Source organism: Elephas maximus, chromosome 14 (assembly GCF_024166365.1).
Source record: "Elephas maximus indicus isolate mEleMax1 chromosome 14, mEleMax1 primary haplotype, whole genome shotgun sequence".
Taxonomy (NCBI): Eukaryota; Metazoa; Chordata; class Mammalia; order Proboscidea; family Elephantidae; genus Elephas; species Elephas maximus.
Genome location: NC_064832.1, coordinates 2,362,924 through 2,381,660, shown reverse-complemented (window position 1 = coordinate 2,381,660; position 18,737 = coordinate 2,362,924). Strand labels below are relative to the sequence as shown.

The following is an 18,737-nucleotide window of genomic DNA, read 5'->3' as shown; positions in this document are numbered from 1 at the left end:
AACTAAAAGAATTACTAAGCTTTCAACTTAAACCACTAAGTTTGCACCTTTATAGAAAAAAAATCCTTTAACTTATTTTTATAAGAACATGGCATTTTACAAAGAGAAATTAAAATACCATAGTAACAAAAATAACCTCTATAGTACATTACAATTACAGTTTTATAAGTCTCTCCAAGTGACAGTAGGCAAGGTACTTCATGATCGTTGCTTTCTTTTTGTATATATAAAAAAGATATATATACATAAATATGGTTATTGTCATAATTTTGTATACACACAGAAAGGACACACAGTATAAAGTTATCATAATTTTAAAATATTCACACTTAAAAGCACATATCACATTTCCAGGCATAACAGGCATTTTCTCTTTACACCTTGACACACTTGATATAATACACAGTTTAAAATTTTCTAGTTTAAATATGGAACCTTGGTGGTGCAGTGGTGAAGAACATGGCTGCTAACCAAAAGGTCAGCAGTTTGAATCCACCAGCTGCTCCCTGGAAACCCAATGGGGCAGTTCTTCCCTATGAGTTGGAATCCACTTGACTCGACAGCAATGGGTTTGGATTTTTTATTTAGTTCAAATATATCTAAATTAATTATAAATCATTATTAACATATCACATATCCTATGAACCAAGATGACAAACCTATTGACTTACTCGTAATGCATAACGTACTTCTTTTGCTACCTGGTAAAAGGATAGTAAACATCTATCAGGATAAAATACTAAAGCAAAATAGACTGTGTATGTTCTGGTTTATTTCTGTGTTTTTCTTGCTTAATTTTACAAACTCAAAATTAATATAAATGAAATATATTTAAGAAATTAGCTCTATTTCAATATATCATGTAAATTTTTAATAAGTGTCCTCTGTCAGATGTCTCAAAAACTCACCTCTTGGTTCTTGTCCTTGGTCCTGAAAATCAGGGCTTCTTTCCTTGAGAGTAACTGTAGATACCTCATGCATTTATCTGCAATCACAGAACACATGGCAACGTGTGGGTGATCAGTGGATCTAGAAATAGTTCCAAGTGGTTACACTTTTCATACTTCCACACAAGCTGCCCATCATATCATTTTTTTTTTCAGGTAGCTGTAGAAGTGTGTATGTGGATGACTGGAACACGAAGATATTTAAAAATAATAATAAACAGTCGAACGTTCTCACCTGTTGGGAAAATGTGCGGGAAGAACAACGAGGATGCTGTGAGTACCTGACTGTAGATACTGGGCAAATTAATGGAAATTAACCTGGCCAAGACTGTTATTTAGTGACACAAACAAAAAAAAGAGGAAAAAATCACTCAGTTTAGTTTATTGAAATTTTCTCTTTTTAATCAATTTTGATGAAGTAAGCAAAAATTACTTTGTTTTAACTGAGGTTTTAGAGTAACACTCATATCTCTAGTCATTAAATCTGTACCAAACAAGGCAAACGCTGCGATTTAACTTCCAGGAAATGCCAATGACAGAGCTTCTCACAAATAGAAGCAGAACTTTTCAGCAATTCAGTCATTCAAAAACCATATCCAAAGACCATTTCTTTCCTCATTAGAAGAATGCCCCTATATCTCTCCAAATCGTGGCCTTCCATAAATTCCTAAAAGCAATGGGAAGTACGTATCAATGGAAAATATAACAAGAGAACATCTACACAGGATTAGATGCCAGCTAAAGAGAGTGTCTCCAGCCTGGACAGGAATTTGAGTTTTAAGTAATCTCTTGGGTCATTCTGTCAGGAAATAATTATTCCATTTATATGTGCAGAGGTAGTGTGTGGCTTTTTACCTCATCACTGTTTTAAGTGAAAGACAATGCAAGTTCCTTGTAAATTAGTTTGTTAGAATATTTGGCACAAAGTCAAATGAAATTACCGCTCCTGGACACTATTCTCCCCCAGACATCCCTAGAGGAAAAAGACTTGGGTCTTGCCAAGAAAAAGTAGCAGACGACCAAGTGATTAGAAAAGTCTGTGATGTGAAGAGAAAATTTTAATATAAAGTGAATAATAAATTATGAGTTTTATATTAGTAAGTCTTTAGATAGAGTAAATAATATTTATTCCAAAATAAAGGAAGAACAAGCCCCAGATTCTCTCGCCTAACCGTATTCCTAGCAGAGAAAGGCCTTACTCTGACTATTAGAGGGTCTAATACCAAAAACCCCTATGGCTCAGAGGCAGAGAACATTGGGTCTAGGTAACTTATTGAAATTTACTGTCCATTTCTTGAAAAGGCAGATAATCACAGTTCCGCACTTCTGGATTAGAGCAAATGTTGTTGATCTAAGCCTGAATCTAGGTCAGCTGGAACCTTAAAGATCTATTTCTCAAACACAGTCAACAACTGCTTTCATGAACAGTCACAACATGAAGATTTAACTCCTGATCCAGGAGGATGTCTCTTAACTTAATCACTTTGTTTTCATTTGGACCAAGACTCAACTTGACTAAGACTTCAAACTGTTACTTAACTTTGCATAAGCTGAAATTTTACTTGCATGCATGGCTCCTTTACACAAAATTGATATACTTTATCAACTCACCCTGAACCTTGTCATAACCTTGAAGTTTATGGATATGATGGCCAATTAATAAATATCTTTATATTTGAAAAAGGCTTTAGTTGAGTTTTCTGTCATTTGTAACTAGAAGCATCCTATCTGAAACACCTAGAATTTAGGTTAGCTTACATTTATGAGTGTGTTTTCTGAGCAGTATCACTTGATTTGGATTTTTACAACATTAGAGTCTGTCATATTATCAGCAACAGTTCATTGCTTTTTCAAAATTTGTTGCAATTTCCATATTGTTCTGCTTCCAAATGAGCTTTTAGAATTAGCGAAATGTTATTTGTGGAAAGAAGTGAATAATATTTACATTTTTCTTTAAGGATTGACTTAGCATACTATCACAGTTCTGTGAGATAAAAACTTAGACATGATCATACTCAAAGTATGTTAATTCATTACAATCTTCAGGCAGTCCATAGTATGTTAAATATCCTTTGCTAACACCACAATTCAGATGTATCAATTCTTTTTTGGTCTTTTTTCTTTGTTTGGCTTTTCATTAGAAAGCCGTAATCCTAGTGCTCAGACAACTCTGGAAATGTCTATTATATAAACATATGCAGACGGTGACACTGGCAGAAGCCGAATACTGCCACCCAGTGGTGAACACTAAGAGGTGGGATTCAAAAATTCCCTGATACAGTGACAAGATGCATGTTATTTGAAAGACTACTAGTGGAAGGTCATTGGGCTTTCACAGAGACACAAGAAGATCAAATCATGAGTGCCCTTTAGTCCATGGGTGATGTCAGAGGGTCATTCACTAAAAGACTGAACAGCATAACAAAACACTTTAATAAAAAAAAAAAAAAACTACATACAGATATACGGCAAAGAATGTGGCTCAGGGGAAGTCTATCATACAGGTATAATTTTCAGAACAAAATGGAGCCTCTGGCAAGATTTCCATTGCTGTTGTTGAGTGTTATGAATGATGTAACATTCACCTCCTGAAAGAAAAACAAAATTCTTTGTTTTCCAAAGAGAGTTCTCTAATAGAATCATGTGGCTTAGTGGTTAAAGAGCTTTGCTGCTAACTAAAAAGTCAGCACTTCGAATCCACCAGCTGCTCCTTGGAAACCCTACAGGGCAGCTATAGGGTGACTATGAATCAGAACAGACTTGATGGTAACGGATTTGGTTTCTTTCTTTCTTTCTTTTTTTTTTTTTGACCAGCTATAAATAATGTTAAAAATATGTGATTACTGAAATAGTGTGTGTTAGTGCCAGAGAAATAAGCCAAAAGAAAAAAAAAGTAGAAGAAAAGATTGACAATTTTAGATGTATGAAATGACATATTAACAGAAAAAAGATTAAGTTAGTACTGAAAATAATTAATAAACTATGATGTCAGAATATTTTACTCATTTGGAGAAAACAGGTTTAGGTTCCTTCACCACAAACGAAGACAAATTCTAGATGGTTGAAAGCAGAATTATTTCAAAAGTTATTTACAGGACAGAAAAAAAAGGTTAAAGTGTATAAAGTCAATGAGAGGGAATGGAATTCTCCAAGTATATGTAAATGAAGAAATCAAAAAGCAAAAGAGTTCTTAAATATAACATTTGTATATAAAAAAGCCCGTAATTATAATATGAAAAACATGGTACAGTAAACATTTATAGCAAATATCAAAGAAAAGTGGTACATGTATTTAATACACAAAAAGTTCATCAAAATTCCTCAGTAAAAATTCTAACTCCAATAGGTTGAGAATTCAAGAATACAAGTAATTTACAAAGTTTTTGAGGTGAATTCTTTATCCCAGACATTGTACAAGAAACAGAGAGCACAAAAATAATTATCTGCCTTCAGGTAACTTATAAATCAGTGAACATAAATAGGCAATTAACTAGAATTTTTATCTCATCACTTGATATAACTATACAAATTTGAAAATTGACTAGATAGCCAAAAGCTGAGCATTTAGTTATACTAACTCAGAACAACCAAATGTTTAATATTATTTGATGAATAGTGTTATGCTTAGGAAGGGTTGAAATGGTATAAAAAATAGCAGTGTAATAATACTGTAGATAAATACCAGGATACAAAGTCAAGCATACAGAATGCTTTACCAGTGTAATGGACCCAACACCCCAACACATTAGCCCTCGTGAAATAACACTAAACGGGGGGGCAGGGACCATGAGAGCCTTTGACCACAAGTTTCCTACTATCACAAGGGCAGATAATATTTTAAGCATGAGTCCAAAGAGAAATGTTCACAAAGATGTAATGAATGAGGCCTCTGTCAAATAAAACAATATATTCCGATCTCTTTATTACCTAATAATCTGCGTTCCACTAGGAAGAGATGTGAGGGCGAAAACAGCATGAATGGTCAGCACCTTTCTTGATAATGACATGATGAAAGATAATCCAGTGTCAAGATGTGGACTGTATATTTGAAGTTCATTGATTATGGATTTTGCTAATTTTCCATATGAAAGGCAGGGTGTGGGTCCTTTTGGAAACCCTGGTGGCATAGTTAAGAGCTACAGCTGTTAACCAAAAGGTCAGCAGTTTGATTCCACCAGGCACTCCTTGGAAACGGTATTAGGCAATTCTACTCTGTCCTACAGGGTCGCTGTGAGTTGAAATCGGCAACAGGTTTGCTTTTTTTTGGTTTAAGACCTTTTAGAAGGCCATGAAACACTATGAAGGAGATGAGATATTCAAAAACAACAAAGTCTTCATCAGATAATTTTAAATGACCTTGAAAGATGAATGCGTCATCTTTATGAAAATACAACACCGAACAAAGCTGCTCCACATGAGGAGATGATTAACCAACTGGGAAAAGAAGCAAGATTGAGTCATTTTTCGGCCTACCTGTCTTGTTCACGCACATTCTTTTTTGTATGTTTAGCCTCCTTATGGTTAATTTAGAATTCGGAAGCATTATTTCTCATAAACCTTAACATACTAGCCAATATAAGTGAAACTACATATTTGAAATATTTCGCAGATACAAAAATAAATATATAAGCTTCTAAGTAACATGAGCTATCTCTGTATGGGGTGAAGGGAAAGATTTTCATATTTCAAAAAGTATTTTTCAGAAATCTGTAATGACCGCTATTAATTTTGAAAAAAAGGATTAGATTAATTTAAGAAAGAGAAATTAGAGAATCTTCTATCAACTAAAATAAATTTATGGCATTAGCTGTAGCATAAGTCATCACATACAACATAAATCTATAGACTCAATAGAACTAATCTACACCAAAAAAAGTATGCCTATTTTCCGAGGAAAAGAAAATCTTAAAAATATATTTTCAACAAAATTTATCACTGGAGATATCCCAATATATGTTTTTCATCAGACACAAACATGATGACTTGAGGAAATATTTACGACGATTAAATAATTACATACAACTTTCCTATAATCAACAGGATGGCAAAGGATTTCAGCGTTTTGTTTTGTTTTCCTGGAAGGGACAGTTCTTTATTGAAAGTAGGTGATGCATTTGCCTGTCACCTCATTTTCTTTTTCTGATTGAGAGCTTCTTCATGGCATTTTTCATCTCCGCATTTCTCAGAGTATAGATTAAAGGATTCAACATAGGGGTGAAAACAGTGCAAAACACAGTCAAGAATTTATCAATGGGCAAGGTGGAAAGAGGTTTCACATACAGAAAAATACAAGGGACAAAGAAGAGGACCACCACGGTAATGTGGGAGCCACACATGGATAAGGCTTTGTGCCTCCCTTCCTGATTAAGGTTCTTCAGGGACTGCATAATGACTCCATAGGAGATGCGTAACAGCATAAAAATGACCACACATATTGCCCCATCATCGGCAATCACAGTGAGACTAATGACATAGGTATTAGTGCAGGCAAGTTTTAATAAGAGATACATGTCACAACAGAAATGGTCAATGACATTGGGACCAGAGAAGGGAAGATGGTAAACAAAGAGAAGGTGAGCTATAGCATGCACAAAACCTCCAACCCAGGTCACCAGCAGCAGTAGAATATGCACCTGTTGGTTCATGATCATCATATAATGCAGGGGTCTACAGATAGCCAAGTATCGATCGTAGGCCGCGACCACCAGAAATAAAATATCAGAACCACCAAATAAGTGTTCTGCAAAAAGCTGGGTCAGGCAACCTTGAAAAGAAATGGTTTTCTTCTCATAGAGTAAGTCTATAATCTTATTTGGGGTAACTGTAGTAAATAAACAGCATCCATTAATGATAAGTAATTAAGAAAGTAGCGCATAAGGGAATCCAGTGTTGGGCTGACCATAACAGTCACGCCAAAAATTAGGTTGCCCACCATTGTCACAATGTACATGAGCAAGAACACAACAAAAAATATTTTCTGACCCTGGAGACTGTGAGTGAACCCCAAGAGGACAAATTCAGTCACATTGTTCCATTGTTCCATATATTCTTCTGTGTGTCCTTATTTCAGAGTTCAGGACAAATTTACCTGTAAATATAATGGCAACTAGTCACTTTATGAAATCTCCAGATAATTTATTTATTCATTCAACAAATAGGACTTATTTGTTATGACTTATTATGTTTCAACACTGTACAATATGTTAGGAATATAAGGCTGATTAAAATATGGTCCATAACTTCAGTAATCTTATCAAATAATGAAAGACAAACAAGTAATTAGAAACTTAAGGGAAAAGAGAAGATTATGAAATAATTAGGTTACCACACTAAGTTGTCACATCTGGTAGAAAATAAAATTCTGTATATATAATTAATACTATTTATATTATTTTTATAAAATAAAATCTAAATAGAATAAGTTTTAATATAAAATAAAGGAAGATTTACTTAATATTCACCCTCATGTTAATAAATGAGATTTATTTTTCTGCATTCTACGAATGGCAGAACCTTTTTAACTAATAACTGAAATCCACAATGGTCATATTTCATAATTTTAAAAATTGTTGCTGACAAGGTACTGTTGAACAACAAAGAAATAAGCATAAAATTATGAACAATACTATTATAAAAAAATGTGAGCATGAATAAAACATGGAAAGATACAATTTTTGTTGTAAATGGTTTACTTTTTTGCTAGTGATGTGTGTGCAGGAGTGAAAAAGATGAGAGAAGAGATTCCAAGGAAAAAATGAAAAAGAAGACGGCACACACACACACACACACACACACACACAGGCACACACACAAACTATATCATAAATATTTTCAATATTAACCAACCCTGATTTCTCTTAAAATAATCCTAGTAATGATATCCAGTTACACTTGAAATCCCTAGTGACATTTGCTTCAATATCTGACATGATAATTCTGCTGGACCTCTTCTTTACAATGCATGAATTTTCTATTTCTATGACCAAAATCTCTGTGTGTGCACTACATGCCATCACTTTATCACTCTTAAAATAGTTCTCCTGTAATTGTCTCCTCCATTTCCTGCAGTCATTATTTTCCTCTCTATTTTTCTATCTCCATTGTTTAAAATATTAATCCATCTACTCCACATCTATTTCAAGCACACAACCCAATTCTGTGCTCTTCTTTATAAAAACACCTTCTATTTGGTAAGTCTACTGAACAATTTCAGTCCTCTTCTTACCCAACCTATCACTCCTGTGAATTGAAGTAAAAACCTGCTTTCATAAATATCATCTAAGGTCTTTGAAAGTCACTCATTCGAGGTTTAAAGATTTACATTATACTTTAATTATTAACAGATTACAGAGCACTTCTGTTGATCCTATATGAGATTTGCAAATCTCTGTCCATTAAAATAACTCCCACATACTTACCCTTTAAACTAGTTTCTAAAAATATTGATGTTACAGGAGGTAAATATACTCTATATATGTACAGTATGAAAATATCCAAAAGGATATTACAAAATTAAGTCAATCCCCATATTTTTTATAGACCACAAAGTTTCTCTAACATGTCTGATTATCAAAATAACTCTGGAGAACTTTTAGAGGACTACAATTTTCCAAATCACACTACCAATGTACTCTTGCATAATATAAACCCTAGTGAAGACTCTTATGTGTAAAAACACTTCCTGAGTTTCCTGCATAATGAAACAGTCACTCAGTCCAAGTTCTGGATTGTTCTTCCTTCTCCCATGTCTTAAAAGATAACAGCCTCATACACTGATGCAATCTCTGTGAACACAGACAGTAAGATAGTACATGTACCATCACCTGAACTAAAAATGTTTCTCTGTGGCCAAACTTTCCATGCTTCAGGAAGTCTGTCTCAACCTTTCATAAAATTGTTACCTTTTAAATTACTGGGACTTCTAACACAAATATCAAAAATGTCCTCTAGGAATAAAGAAATTCATAGAATGCAACGCGACTGAAAACACTTCCTATCAAAATCTCTGGGACACAGCGAAATCAGTGTTCAAAGGTCGATTTATTTCAATAAATGCATACATACATAAAGAAGAAAGAGCCAAAATCAGAGAACTGTCCCGACAACCTGAACAAATAGAAAGTGAGCAACAAAAGAATCCATCAGGCACCAGAAGAAAACAAATAATGTAAATTAGAGCTGAACTAAATGAATTAGAGAACAGAAAAACAATTGAAAGAATTAACAAAGCCAAAAGCTGGTTCTTTGAAAAAAGTAACAAAATTGATAAACCCTTGGCCAGACTGACTAAAGAAATACAGGAAAGGAAACAAAAAACCCAAATAAGAAAAGAGATGGGCCATATCACAACAGACCCAAAAGAAATTAAAAGAATCATATCGGATTACAACAAAAAATTGTACTCTAACAAATTTGAAAACCTAAAAGAAATGGATGAATTCCTAGAAACACACTACCTACCTAAACTAACACAATCAGAAGTAGAACAACTAAAGAGACCCATAATGAAAGCAGAGATTGAAAAGGTAATCAAAAAACTCCCAACAAAAAAAAGCCCTGGCCCGGACGGCTTCACTGCAGAGTTCTACCAAACTTTCAGAGAAGAGTTAACACCACTACTACTAAAGGTGTTTCAAAGCAGAGAAAAGGACGGAATACTCCCTAGCTCATGCTATGAAGCCACCATATCCCTGATACCAAAACCAGGTAAAGACAGCACAAAAAAAGAAAATTACAGACCTATATCCCTCATGAACATAGATGCAAAAATCCTCAACAAAATTCTAGCCAATACAATTCAACAACATATCAAAAAAATAATCCACCACGGCCAAGTGGGATTTATACCAAGTATTGAAGGTTGGTTCAACATTAGAAAAATAATTAATGTAATCCACCATATAAATAAAACAAAAGACAAAAACCACATGATCTCATCAATTGATGCAGAAAAGGCATTTGACAAAGTCCAGCACCCATTCATGATAAAAACCCTCAGCAAAATAGGAACAGAAGGAAAATTCCTCAACATAATAAAGGGCATTTATACAAAGTCAACAGACAACATCATCCTAAATAGTGGGACCATGAAAGCATTTGCCTTGAGAATAGGAACCAGACAAAGATGCCCTTTATCACCACTCTTATTCAACACTGTGTTGGAGGTCCTAGACAGAGCAGTTAGGCTGGATAAAGAAATAAAAGGCATCCAAATTGGGAAGGAAGAAGTAAAATTATCTCTATTTGCAGACGACATGATCTTAGACACAGAAAACCCTACGGAAATCTCCAGAAAACTACTAAAACCAATAGAAGAGTTCAGCAGAGTATTAGGTAACAAGATAAACATAAAAAAATCAGTTGGATTCCTCTACATCAACAAAAAGAACATCGAAGAGGAAATCACCAAATCAATACCACTCACAGTAGCCTCTAAGAAGGTAAAACACTTAGGAATAAGTCTTACCAAAGATGTAGAAGACCCAAACAAAGAAAACTTCAAGGTACTACTGCAAGAAACCAAAAGGGACCTACATAAGTGGGAAAACAAACCTTGCTCATGGATAGGAAGACTTAGCATAGTAAAAATGTCTATTCTACAAAAAGCCATCGATACATTTAATGCAATTCCAATCCAAATGCCAATGACATTTTTTAATGTGATGGAGAAACAAATCACCACCTTCATATGGAAGGGAAAGAAGCCTCGGATAAGTAAAGCATTTCCGAAAAAGAAGAACAAAGTGGGAGGCCTCACTCTACCTGATTTTAGAACTTATTATACTGCCACAGTAGTCAAAACAGCCTGGTATTGGTACAACAACAGGCACATAGACCAATGGAACACAATTGAGAATCCAGATATAAATCCATCCACATAGGAGCAGCAGATATTTGACAAAGGCCCAGTGTCAGTTAATTGTTGAAAAGATAGCCTTTTTAACAAATGGTGTTGGCATAAATGGATATCCATCTGCAAAAAAATGAAACAGGACCCATACCTCACACCACGCAGAAAAACTCCAAATGGACCAAAGACCTAAACATGAAGTCTAAAACGATAAAGATCATGGAAGAAAAAATAGGGACAACGTTAGGACCCCTAATAAAAGACATAAACAGAATACGAAACACTACTAAAAATGCCGAAGAGAAGCCAGATCACTGGGAGCATCTAAAAATCAAACACCTACATTCATCTAAAGACTTCAATAAAAGAGTAAAAAGACCACCTACAGACTGGGAAAAAATTTTCAACTATGACACCTCCAACCAGTGCCTGATCTCTAAAATCTACATGATTCTGCTAAAACTCAACCACAAAAAGACAAACAACCCAATTAAAAATTGGGCAAAGAATATGAACAGGCACTTCACTAAAGAAGACATTCAGGTGGCTAACAGATACATGAGGAAGATTTCTCAGTTATTAGCCATTACAGAAATGCAAATCAAAACTACAATGAGATTCCATCTCACTCAAAAAAGTCTGGCATTAATCCAAAAAACACAAAAGGATAAATGTTGCAGAGGCTGTGAAGAGATTGGAACACTTCTACACTGCTGGTGGAAATGTAAAACGGTACAACCACTTTGGAAATCCATCTGTCACTTTCTTAAAAAGCTAGAAATAGGACTATCATACGATCCAGAAATCCCACTCCTCAGAATATATCCTAGAGAAATAAGAGCCTTTACACGAACAGATATATGCACACCCATGTTTATTGCAGCACTGTCTACAATAGCAAAAAGATGGAAGCAACCAAGGTGCCCAACAGTGGACAAATGGATAAATAAATTATGGTATATTCACACAACAGAATACTAATCAACAATAAAGAACAGTGAGGAATCTGTGAAACATTTCATAACATGGAGAAACCTGGAAGACATTACACTGAATGAAATTAGTCAGTTGCAAAAGGACAATATTGTATAAGACCACTATTATAAGATGTTGAGCAATGGTTTAAACTGAGAAGAACACATTCTTTTGTGATCATGAGAGTGAGGAGGGAGGGAGGATGGGAGAGGGATATTTACTAATTAGTTGATAAGAACTATTTTAGATGAAGGGAAGGACAACACTTAATACAAAGGAGGTCAGCACAACTGGACTAAACGAAAAGCAAAGAAGTTTCCTGAATAAACTGAATGCTTCGAAGGTCAGTGAAGCAGGGGCAGAAGTTTGGGGACCATGATTTCAGGGGACATCTAAGTCAATTGGCATAATAAAATCTATTAAGAAAACATTCTGCATCCCACTTTGAAGTATGGCGTCTGGGGTCTTAAATGTTAGCAAGCGGCCATCTAAAATGCATCAGTGAGTCTCAACCTACCTGGACCAAAGGAGAATGAAGAACAGCAAGCACACAAGGTAATTACAACCTCAATAGACAGAAAGGGCTGCATGAACTAGGGACTACATGTTCTTGAGACCAGAAGAATTAGATGGTGCCGGGCCACAACAGATGACTGCCCTGACAGGGAACACAACAGAGAACCCCTGAGGGATTCAGTGGGATGCAGACTCCAAATTCTTATAAAAAGACCAGACTTAATGGTCTGACTGAGACTAGAAGGGCCCCAGTGGTCATGGTCCCCAAACCTTCTGTAGGCCCAGGACAGGAACCATTCCCAAAGCCAACCCATCAGACATGGATTGAACTGGACAATGGTTTGGAGAGAGATGCTGATGAGGAGCGAGCTACTTGCATCAGTTGGACACTTGAGACTAGGTTGACACCTCCTGTCTTTAAGGGAGATGGGACAGTAGAGGGGGTTAGAAGCTGGCAAAATGGTCACGAAAAGAGAGACTGGAAGGAGAGAGCGGGCTGTCTCATTAGGCAGAGAGTAATTGGAAGTATGTAGTAAGGTGTACATAAGTTTATATGTGAGAGACTGACTTGATTTGTAATCTTTCACTTAAAGCACAATAAAAATTATTAAAAAAAAAAGGTCCTCCAAAAGAATTCCGAATCTTCATTATAAACAAAGAGATTCAAAAACCCCAATCCTGGCATAATTTGTTCTAAAAAATCAAATGTTACTTAAGTCGTATGAGGTTAAAAAAATAAAAAGTAAATTTTGTGAAAGAGAAAACTGTGAATAGTTTAGGGAAATATTTTGCATTTTGTGGTTTAGAAGTGAAGTAGCCCTTACAACATTTTGATGCTCAATCTGTTATACTGGCCTGACTTCTTACAACATAGTTAAACTTTGGTATGCATGAAGGATGGAGAATAATTTCATTTTAATATTTCATTACGTTTTGGCTCCAGCATTTCAATTCCTAAAACTACCAGTCAGTCATGTAAATACTCACACAGGTAAGCACTCTCTGGGGTAATGTAAGAACCTTTGGACATTTTATTTCCATTTGAAGTACAAAAAATATTGTTGAGTCATTTAATTGATGCATCTCAAAGGGTGACACTTCCATCATTAAATTCATTGGGACCTTAATCATAATTCGGAGAGTAGAGTCTGCATCTCCAGAGATGCTACAAGAATAATCACCCATGTAAAAATAGGATTTACAGACCCAGGTCTTCAGGGGGAAAAAATCCCAAAAGTATAACCTGATTGGGGAGAATTTAAATGTGTAGAAATTCTCTTTTTTTAAATCATGACCTCCAAAATAGGCAAACCTTTCGAATGTGTAATTTTAAGTTATACCTATCAGATGACATCTGAACTCGCTCCCAATGGACCAAGAATACTGATTTCAGAACAAATCATTGAAAGTTTAATTCAAATACATATAAAGCAGGGTTCTCACCTGTTACGGATTGAATTGTGTCCCTCACAAACATAAGTTGAAGTTCAAACCCCTGTACTTATGAATGTGACTCTGTTTGTAAATAGATTCTATGAAGATGTTATCAGTTAGATTAATATGAGATTTCATTGGAGTAGGGTGGGTCACACTGGTGATCTTATAAGAGAGAAGATACACACAGAGAAAGAGAGAGAGATGAAGGGTGCCATGTGATGCTGCAGTAGAAACTCAGGTATTCTGGAGGTATTAGGAGCTAGGAGAGGAGTAGAACAGATCTGCATCAAAGCCTCAGAAAGAATCAACACAGTTGATACCCTGATGCTGAACCTCTGCTCCAGAAGTGAGACTAACTTTCTGTTGTTTAAAGCCACCTATTTTGCAGAATTTTCTTATCGCAACCCGAGGAAACTAATATTTCACACTAGCAGTAAGAGTCTTGAGTTTTTCATGAAAAGAGTTTTCAGACAGACAAACTGGTAAAATCTGTATTGAACATGAAAATAAAGGAAGAATAAAAAAAATTAAAGGAATAGCTTGAAAATCTAGGAATTCTAAGTCTTATCACACAGCCCTTTCTGAGGAAAACACTACCAACTGCTTCTTTTTACAAAAAGCTTCAAGGAACTCTGTTCCTGTGGGAGGAGGAAATTCTATCACTTGGAAATAGTCATAAAGAGAATGAAAATTTGTAGGAATTGCAGAGTTCTGGTGGCCTTCTTTATATTTTCTGCTCCCACCACCTTAGTGTTATACCTTATATTTCCAGGGAACTCAATAGTCCCAGGTTTAAAAAAATTAAATTTCCCAGCATTCTTTGAAAATTAATGTGGCCTTTATAAGATACAAGTTAAAGTCATTAAGTGAGACATACAGGAAGTGAGATGATTCAATTGGAAGCCAAACTCCGTTTTACCTTCCTCTTTGATGTTTCTCTAGATCTCAGATAAAATGTTCAGAGCTCCAACAGCCATCCTGTGACCACAATCATACCACAAGAATGGAAGTGAAGAGATTAGAAGTTGAGAGTCCTACTCTGTTCCTTTTCAAGATGCTTAAGCAATTAAGAGCCCTTGGCAGTTCCATGCACATTTGAGGATTGATTTTTCCATTTTTGTAAAGAAAGCTGTTGGAATTTGGGGGGGGAGGAATTTCCTTGAATTTATAAATTGCTTTACGTAGTATTGACATCTTGACAATACTGAGTCTTCCAATCCGTGAGCCTGAAATGTTCTTCCATTTATTTAAGTCATCTTTAATCAATTTTAGTACCCTTTGCACCATTCTCTACACAAGTCTTTCTAAGATTATTCCTAGGGATTATATTCTTTTAGATGATATGGTAAAAGGGAGTTTTTTTTTTTCTTTGTTTCCTCTTTAGTATGTTCATTGTTGATTTAGAAAAACTCAAATTACATGCATGAGCACAAGAAAATTTTTCCCAGAGATAATCTTAAAGTTTTAAATCTTAAACCAAAACTATCCCCTGAAGTCTTCTATGAACTAAAAAATAGATTATTTTAATTAGTAAATTACCTCTGCTCTGAGCATTCTACTCTTTTGAAGAATTATCTTTGTGAGATTAAATTTAGAAATGGTAACTCAAAACATTGTATAGGAAACTTAGGCAGCAGTTAGTTTAAGATAATGATGGTAGAATAATGTGGTAAGGTAACTAGCAAAATGGTAGCACAATTTGAATAATGTAACCAATGTCACTGAAATGTACATGTAGAAATTATTAAAATGATGTATCTTTGGCTCAGCATACTTTCCCCAAAATAAAGAAATTAAAAAATAATAATAACATGGAAATCAAGAGTTAATAATTACTGAGTAGAAGAATTCGGTGTCCATAAGCTTTTGGGACTCAATTCAGTCAACTTACTCTGTATTTCTTTCATAAACAGAAAATCAAAACTCTACCTTGTTAAGGTCACAGTTCTTTTAGATCTTTGTTACTATCAGCCCGCAAACCACCTTAATTACGCTTCGAAATGTATGCTGAAGGATTCTGTGGCATATCCCAGTTCTCCTTCAGGCAGCTCAGTCTTGACAGAAATGAAAATTGTTACATACATCGATGGTTCCCCACTGCCTAATTTTCCTGTGTAATCAATGCGTATTGTCAAAAATCACATAAGTGTTCTATTTACAAGTCAAAACACGTACCTCAATTTTTTAAAAACATTTCATACAATTTTGCTTCCCAATACCCATTAAAGTGTACTTAAATTAACGATTACTATATTTCATTCTGAAGCAATTTTTAGAAATAAATATTTCTAGACTGGAATATAATTATAGATATAAATTTCATTTTGGAATTCATTTTAAGGAAATGATTAAAAATTCACTGTAACTTATACTGCAAGAAGAATTCTATACAATTATCTCAACATTAAATCTGATTATAAAACTCAGTGCAAAATTCCTATAATAATTCTAAAATAAGAAGTTATACTTTGTAGAATAAAATGCTGGGTAGTGATTATCGGAGTCTAAAGCTTTATAAAAACAAAAAAATTATAGTAAACCAATGAAGACAAAAGGTGATGGTATGGCAATAGAGAAATGAAAGGAAATGTGGGACTATTTTATTTATGACAAAGTCCTCATGGAACATTCACCAAAATAGAAAACATTCTAGCACAAAACAAGCTGCGATACATTTCAGAGGACTTATATCATACGGAAATATGTATGAGAATATTAACATGCAGCTAGAAAATTTGAATAAACAAGTAACTATACACTCCCCAATCATTTACAAATTAAACGACACAGTTCTTAATAAGTTATGGATCAAAGAAAAAATCACAATGAAAATTAGAATATATTGTGTACAGTAATATAGTAAAAAAACTAAAATTCATTGGATGCAGCTTAGATAGTGCTTAGAGAGAAATATATATCTTTAATTGTCAATATTAGAAAATAGGAAAGATTATTAAAAAATGAACTAGCTTCTATCTCAAGAACTTAGAAAGGAAAGAGTAAAATTAACCCAGAGAATATTGTAGAATTGAAACAGTTAATATAAAAGAAAAATCATTAACATAGAAATTAATCTTAAAAGTAGAGAAAATATATAAAACTAGGAGTTGCTTTTTGACAAGACTAATAAAATGAATGTGTCTAGCAAAATGGATTTAAAAAAATAAGAGGAAAACAAACTGAGATTTGCTAGAGAAAAAAGTGCCATCACGGCACATTCTGTATATTCTAAAAGGATAATAAAAGGATATTATAAATGAATACATGCCAATATTTTTGTCAACTGACAAGAAGTGGAGGAAAACTTTGAAAAATACAACTTTCTGAACACAAATATACAAAATCAAAAAACATAATAACATGACGCCTGTTAAATTAAATGACATTTTACTATCTCCTCCCCCTCCAAAAAAATCAATTCGCGTATAGCTTTATCAATGAATTCTACTCACCATTTCAGCAAAAGATACTTTTGGGACAAAAGGAAATTAAAATACTTTCAAACTCATTTCGTGTAACAGCATAACTCTTAAGCAAAGATGAAAAAAGGAGTTACGAGGTTTTGTAAAAATTCATCAACATAGCCACAAAATTTCTCAAGTATTATTTAGCAATTCAAATACAGCCATATATTTAAAAAATCTAATATGACGAAGTAGGTTTTATTTTAAGAATAAAAGCTGGGCTAATGTTTGAAATAAATTGATGTAATTCAACTGACTACAGTAAGCACCGTAGCCTTTTGCTTGCCACTCTTTTGAAGAGTAGTGTCTATTTTGGTTATCTTGCATTCCCTCCCATTATATGTTGTGCGTGTGAAAGAGAGAACATGACTCCAGTTCATATATCTTTCAATACAGAAAAACAATAATTTAGGAGCTGTACGAAATGAACTATATCCCAGGAGCCTCACCCATACCTGATATGGATTTAGAAATTGAAGTCCTGAACTTCAAGCTGATGCCATGGTGAGATAAGATGTTGATGAAGAGGATGAATGTGCCTGCTTGTGTGAGTATGTGTGTTATTGTGACCATAGGTAAACCAGTAAAAATTGTATTTCTAAAGGTGGACACAATATCTTCTATCTTATGCTTTTCTTCATGTTATATTAATGCTGCCCAAAGATATGGAGTCAATTTCTTCACCCTTATCAATCTGGACAATTGTATGGTTGCCTTGATCTCTAGAATATGACAGAACATTGAGCCATTTGGGGGGATAGCCCTTACCTAGCATGGCAGCTTCTGCCTTCTCCCTCTGAGAGGCATGAGTAACCATTTTAGGATTCTAACAAGCTTGCTGGAGAAACCTTATCTACATAGGTCTGCATGGACTACAAAACAAATGTAATTAATACTCTGTTACGCTGTTGCACAATTAGACAAATAGTTGAACAAAATTGAACACAGAGTCTAGAAATAGAACCACACATACATGCTCATGTATTTTCAACAAAGTTTCATTAAATTCAAGAGAGAAGAGAAAGACTTTCAAGGAATGCGTATTCAAACAACTGGATATCCGTATTAAAAAAAGAATCATGTGAATCCAGCCTACATTACATCCTAGACAGATGAACCATGCCATCTCTCTGCAGCAAAGACACAAAAAACTAAATAAAACAGATACAAATATCAATCCTGGAACTTTAACCATCAAATGAAGGGATAAGGAATCAGGTCAAATACTGAATGAAAGAAGATATTGACAGAAAACAGAGAACTAGGAAAGACACAAAGTGGAGGTCCCCTGTCAACTAATATGGAACAGTGCTGCCACCTTGAAGCATAGCCAACAATGACCCCAGGCAGGGAAGACAGGAAGGAACTTCATGGAGCTCACAACAGGATACAGAATACTTTATAACCAGAAAAACAAGCTTTTTCACACCTCACCCTTCTGCCCCATATGCTACTTCCTACCATTTATCTGGACACCCTCCCAGCTGCCAAGGCCATAGCATCCCTGATACTCAGGCACACCTCCACCACAGACTCCCATTGCACATG

At 34.7% G+C, this 18,737-nt stretch overlaps 1 protein-coding gene across 1 annotated transcript; it reads right to left on the bottom strand.

Annotated features, from left to right (window-relative positions):
- Positions 1-6,073: 6,073 nt before the first annotated feature.
- LOC126058390 (olfactory receptor 4A15-like) lies at positions 6,074-18,006 on the bottom strand. Its single transcript, XM_049853476.1, has 2 exons — positions 17,958-18,006; positions 6,074-6,768 (listed from the first exon to the last, which is right to left on the bottom strand). The coding sequence occupies exons 1-2, from the start codon at positions 18,004-18,006 to the stop codon at positions 6,074-6,076; spliced, it is 744 nt and encodes a 247-aa protein (XP_049709433.1).
- Positions 18,007-18,737: the final 731 nt, after the last annotated feature.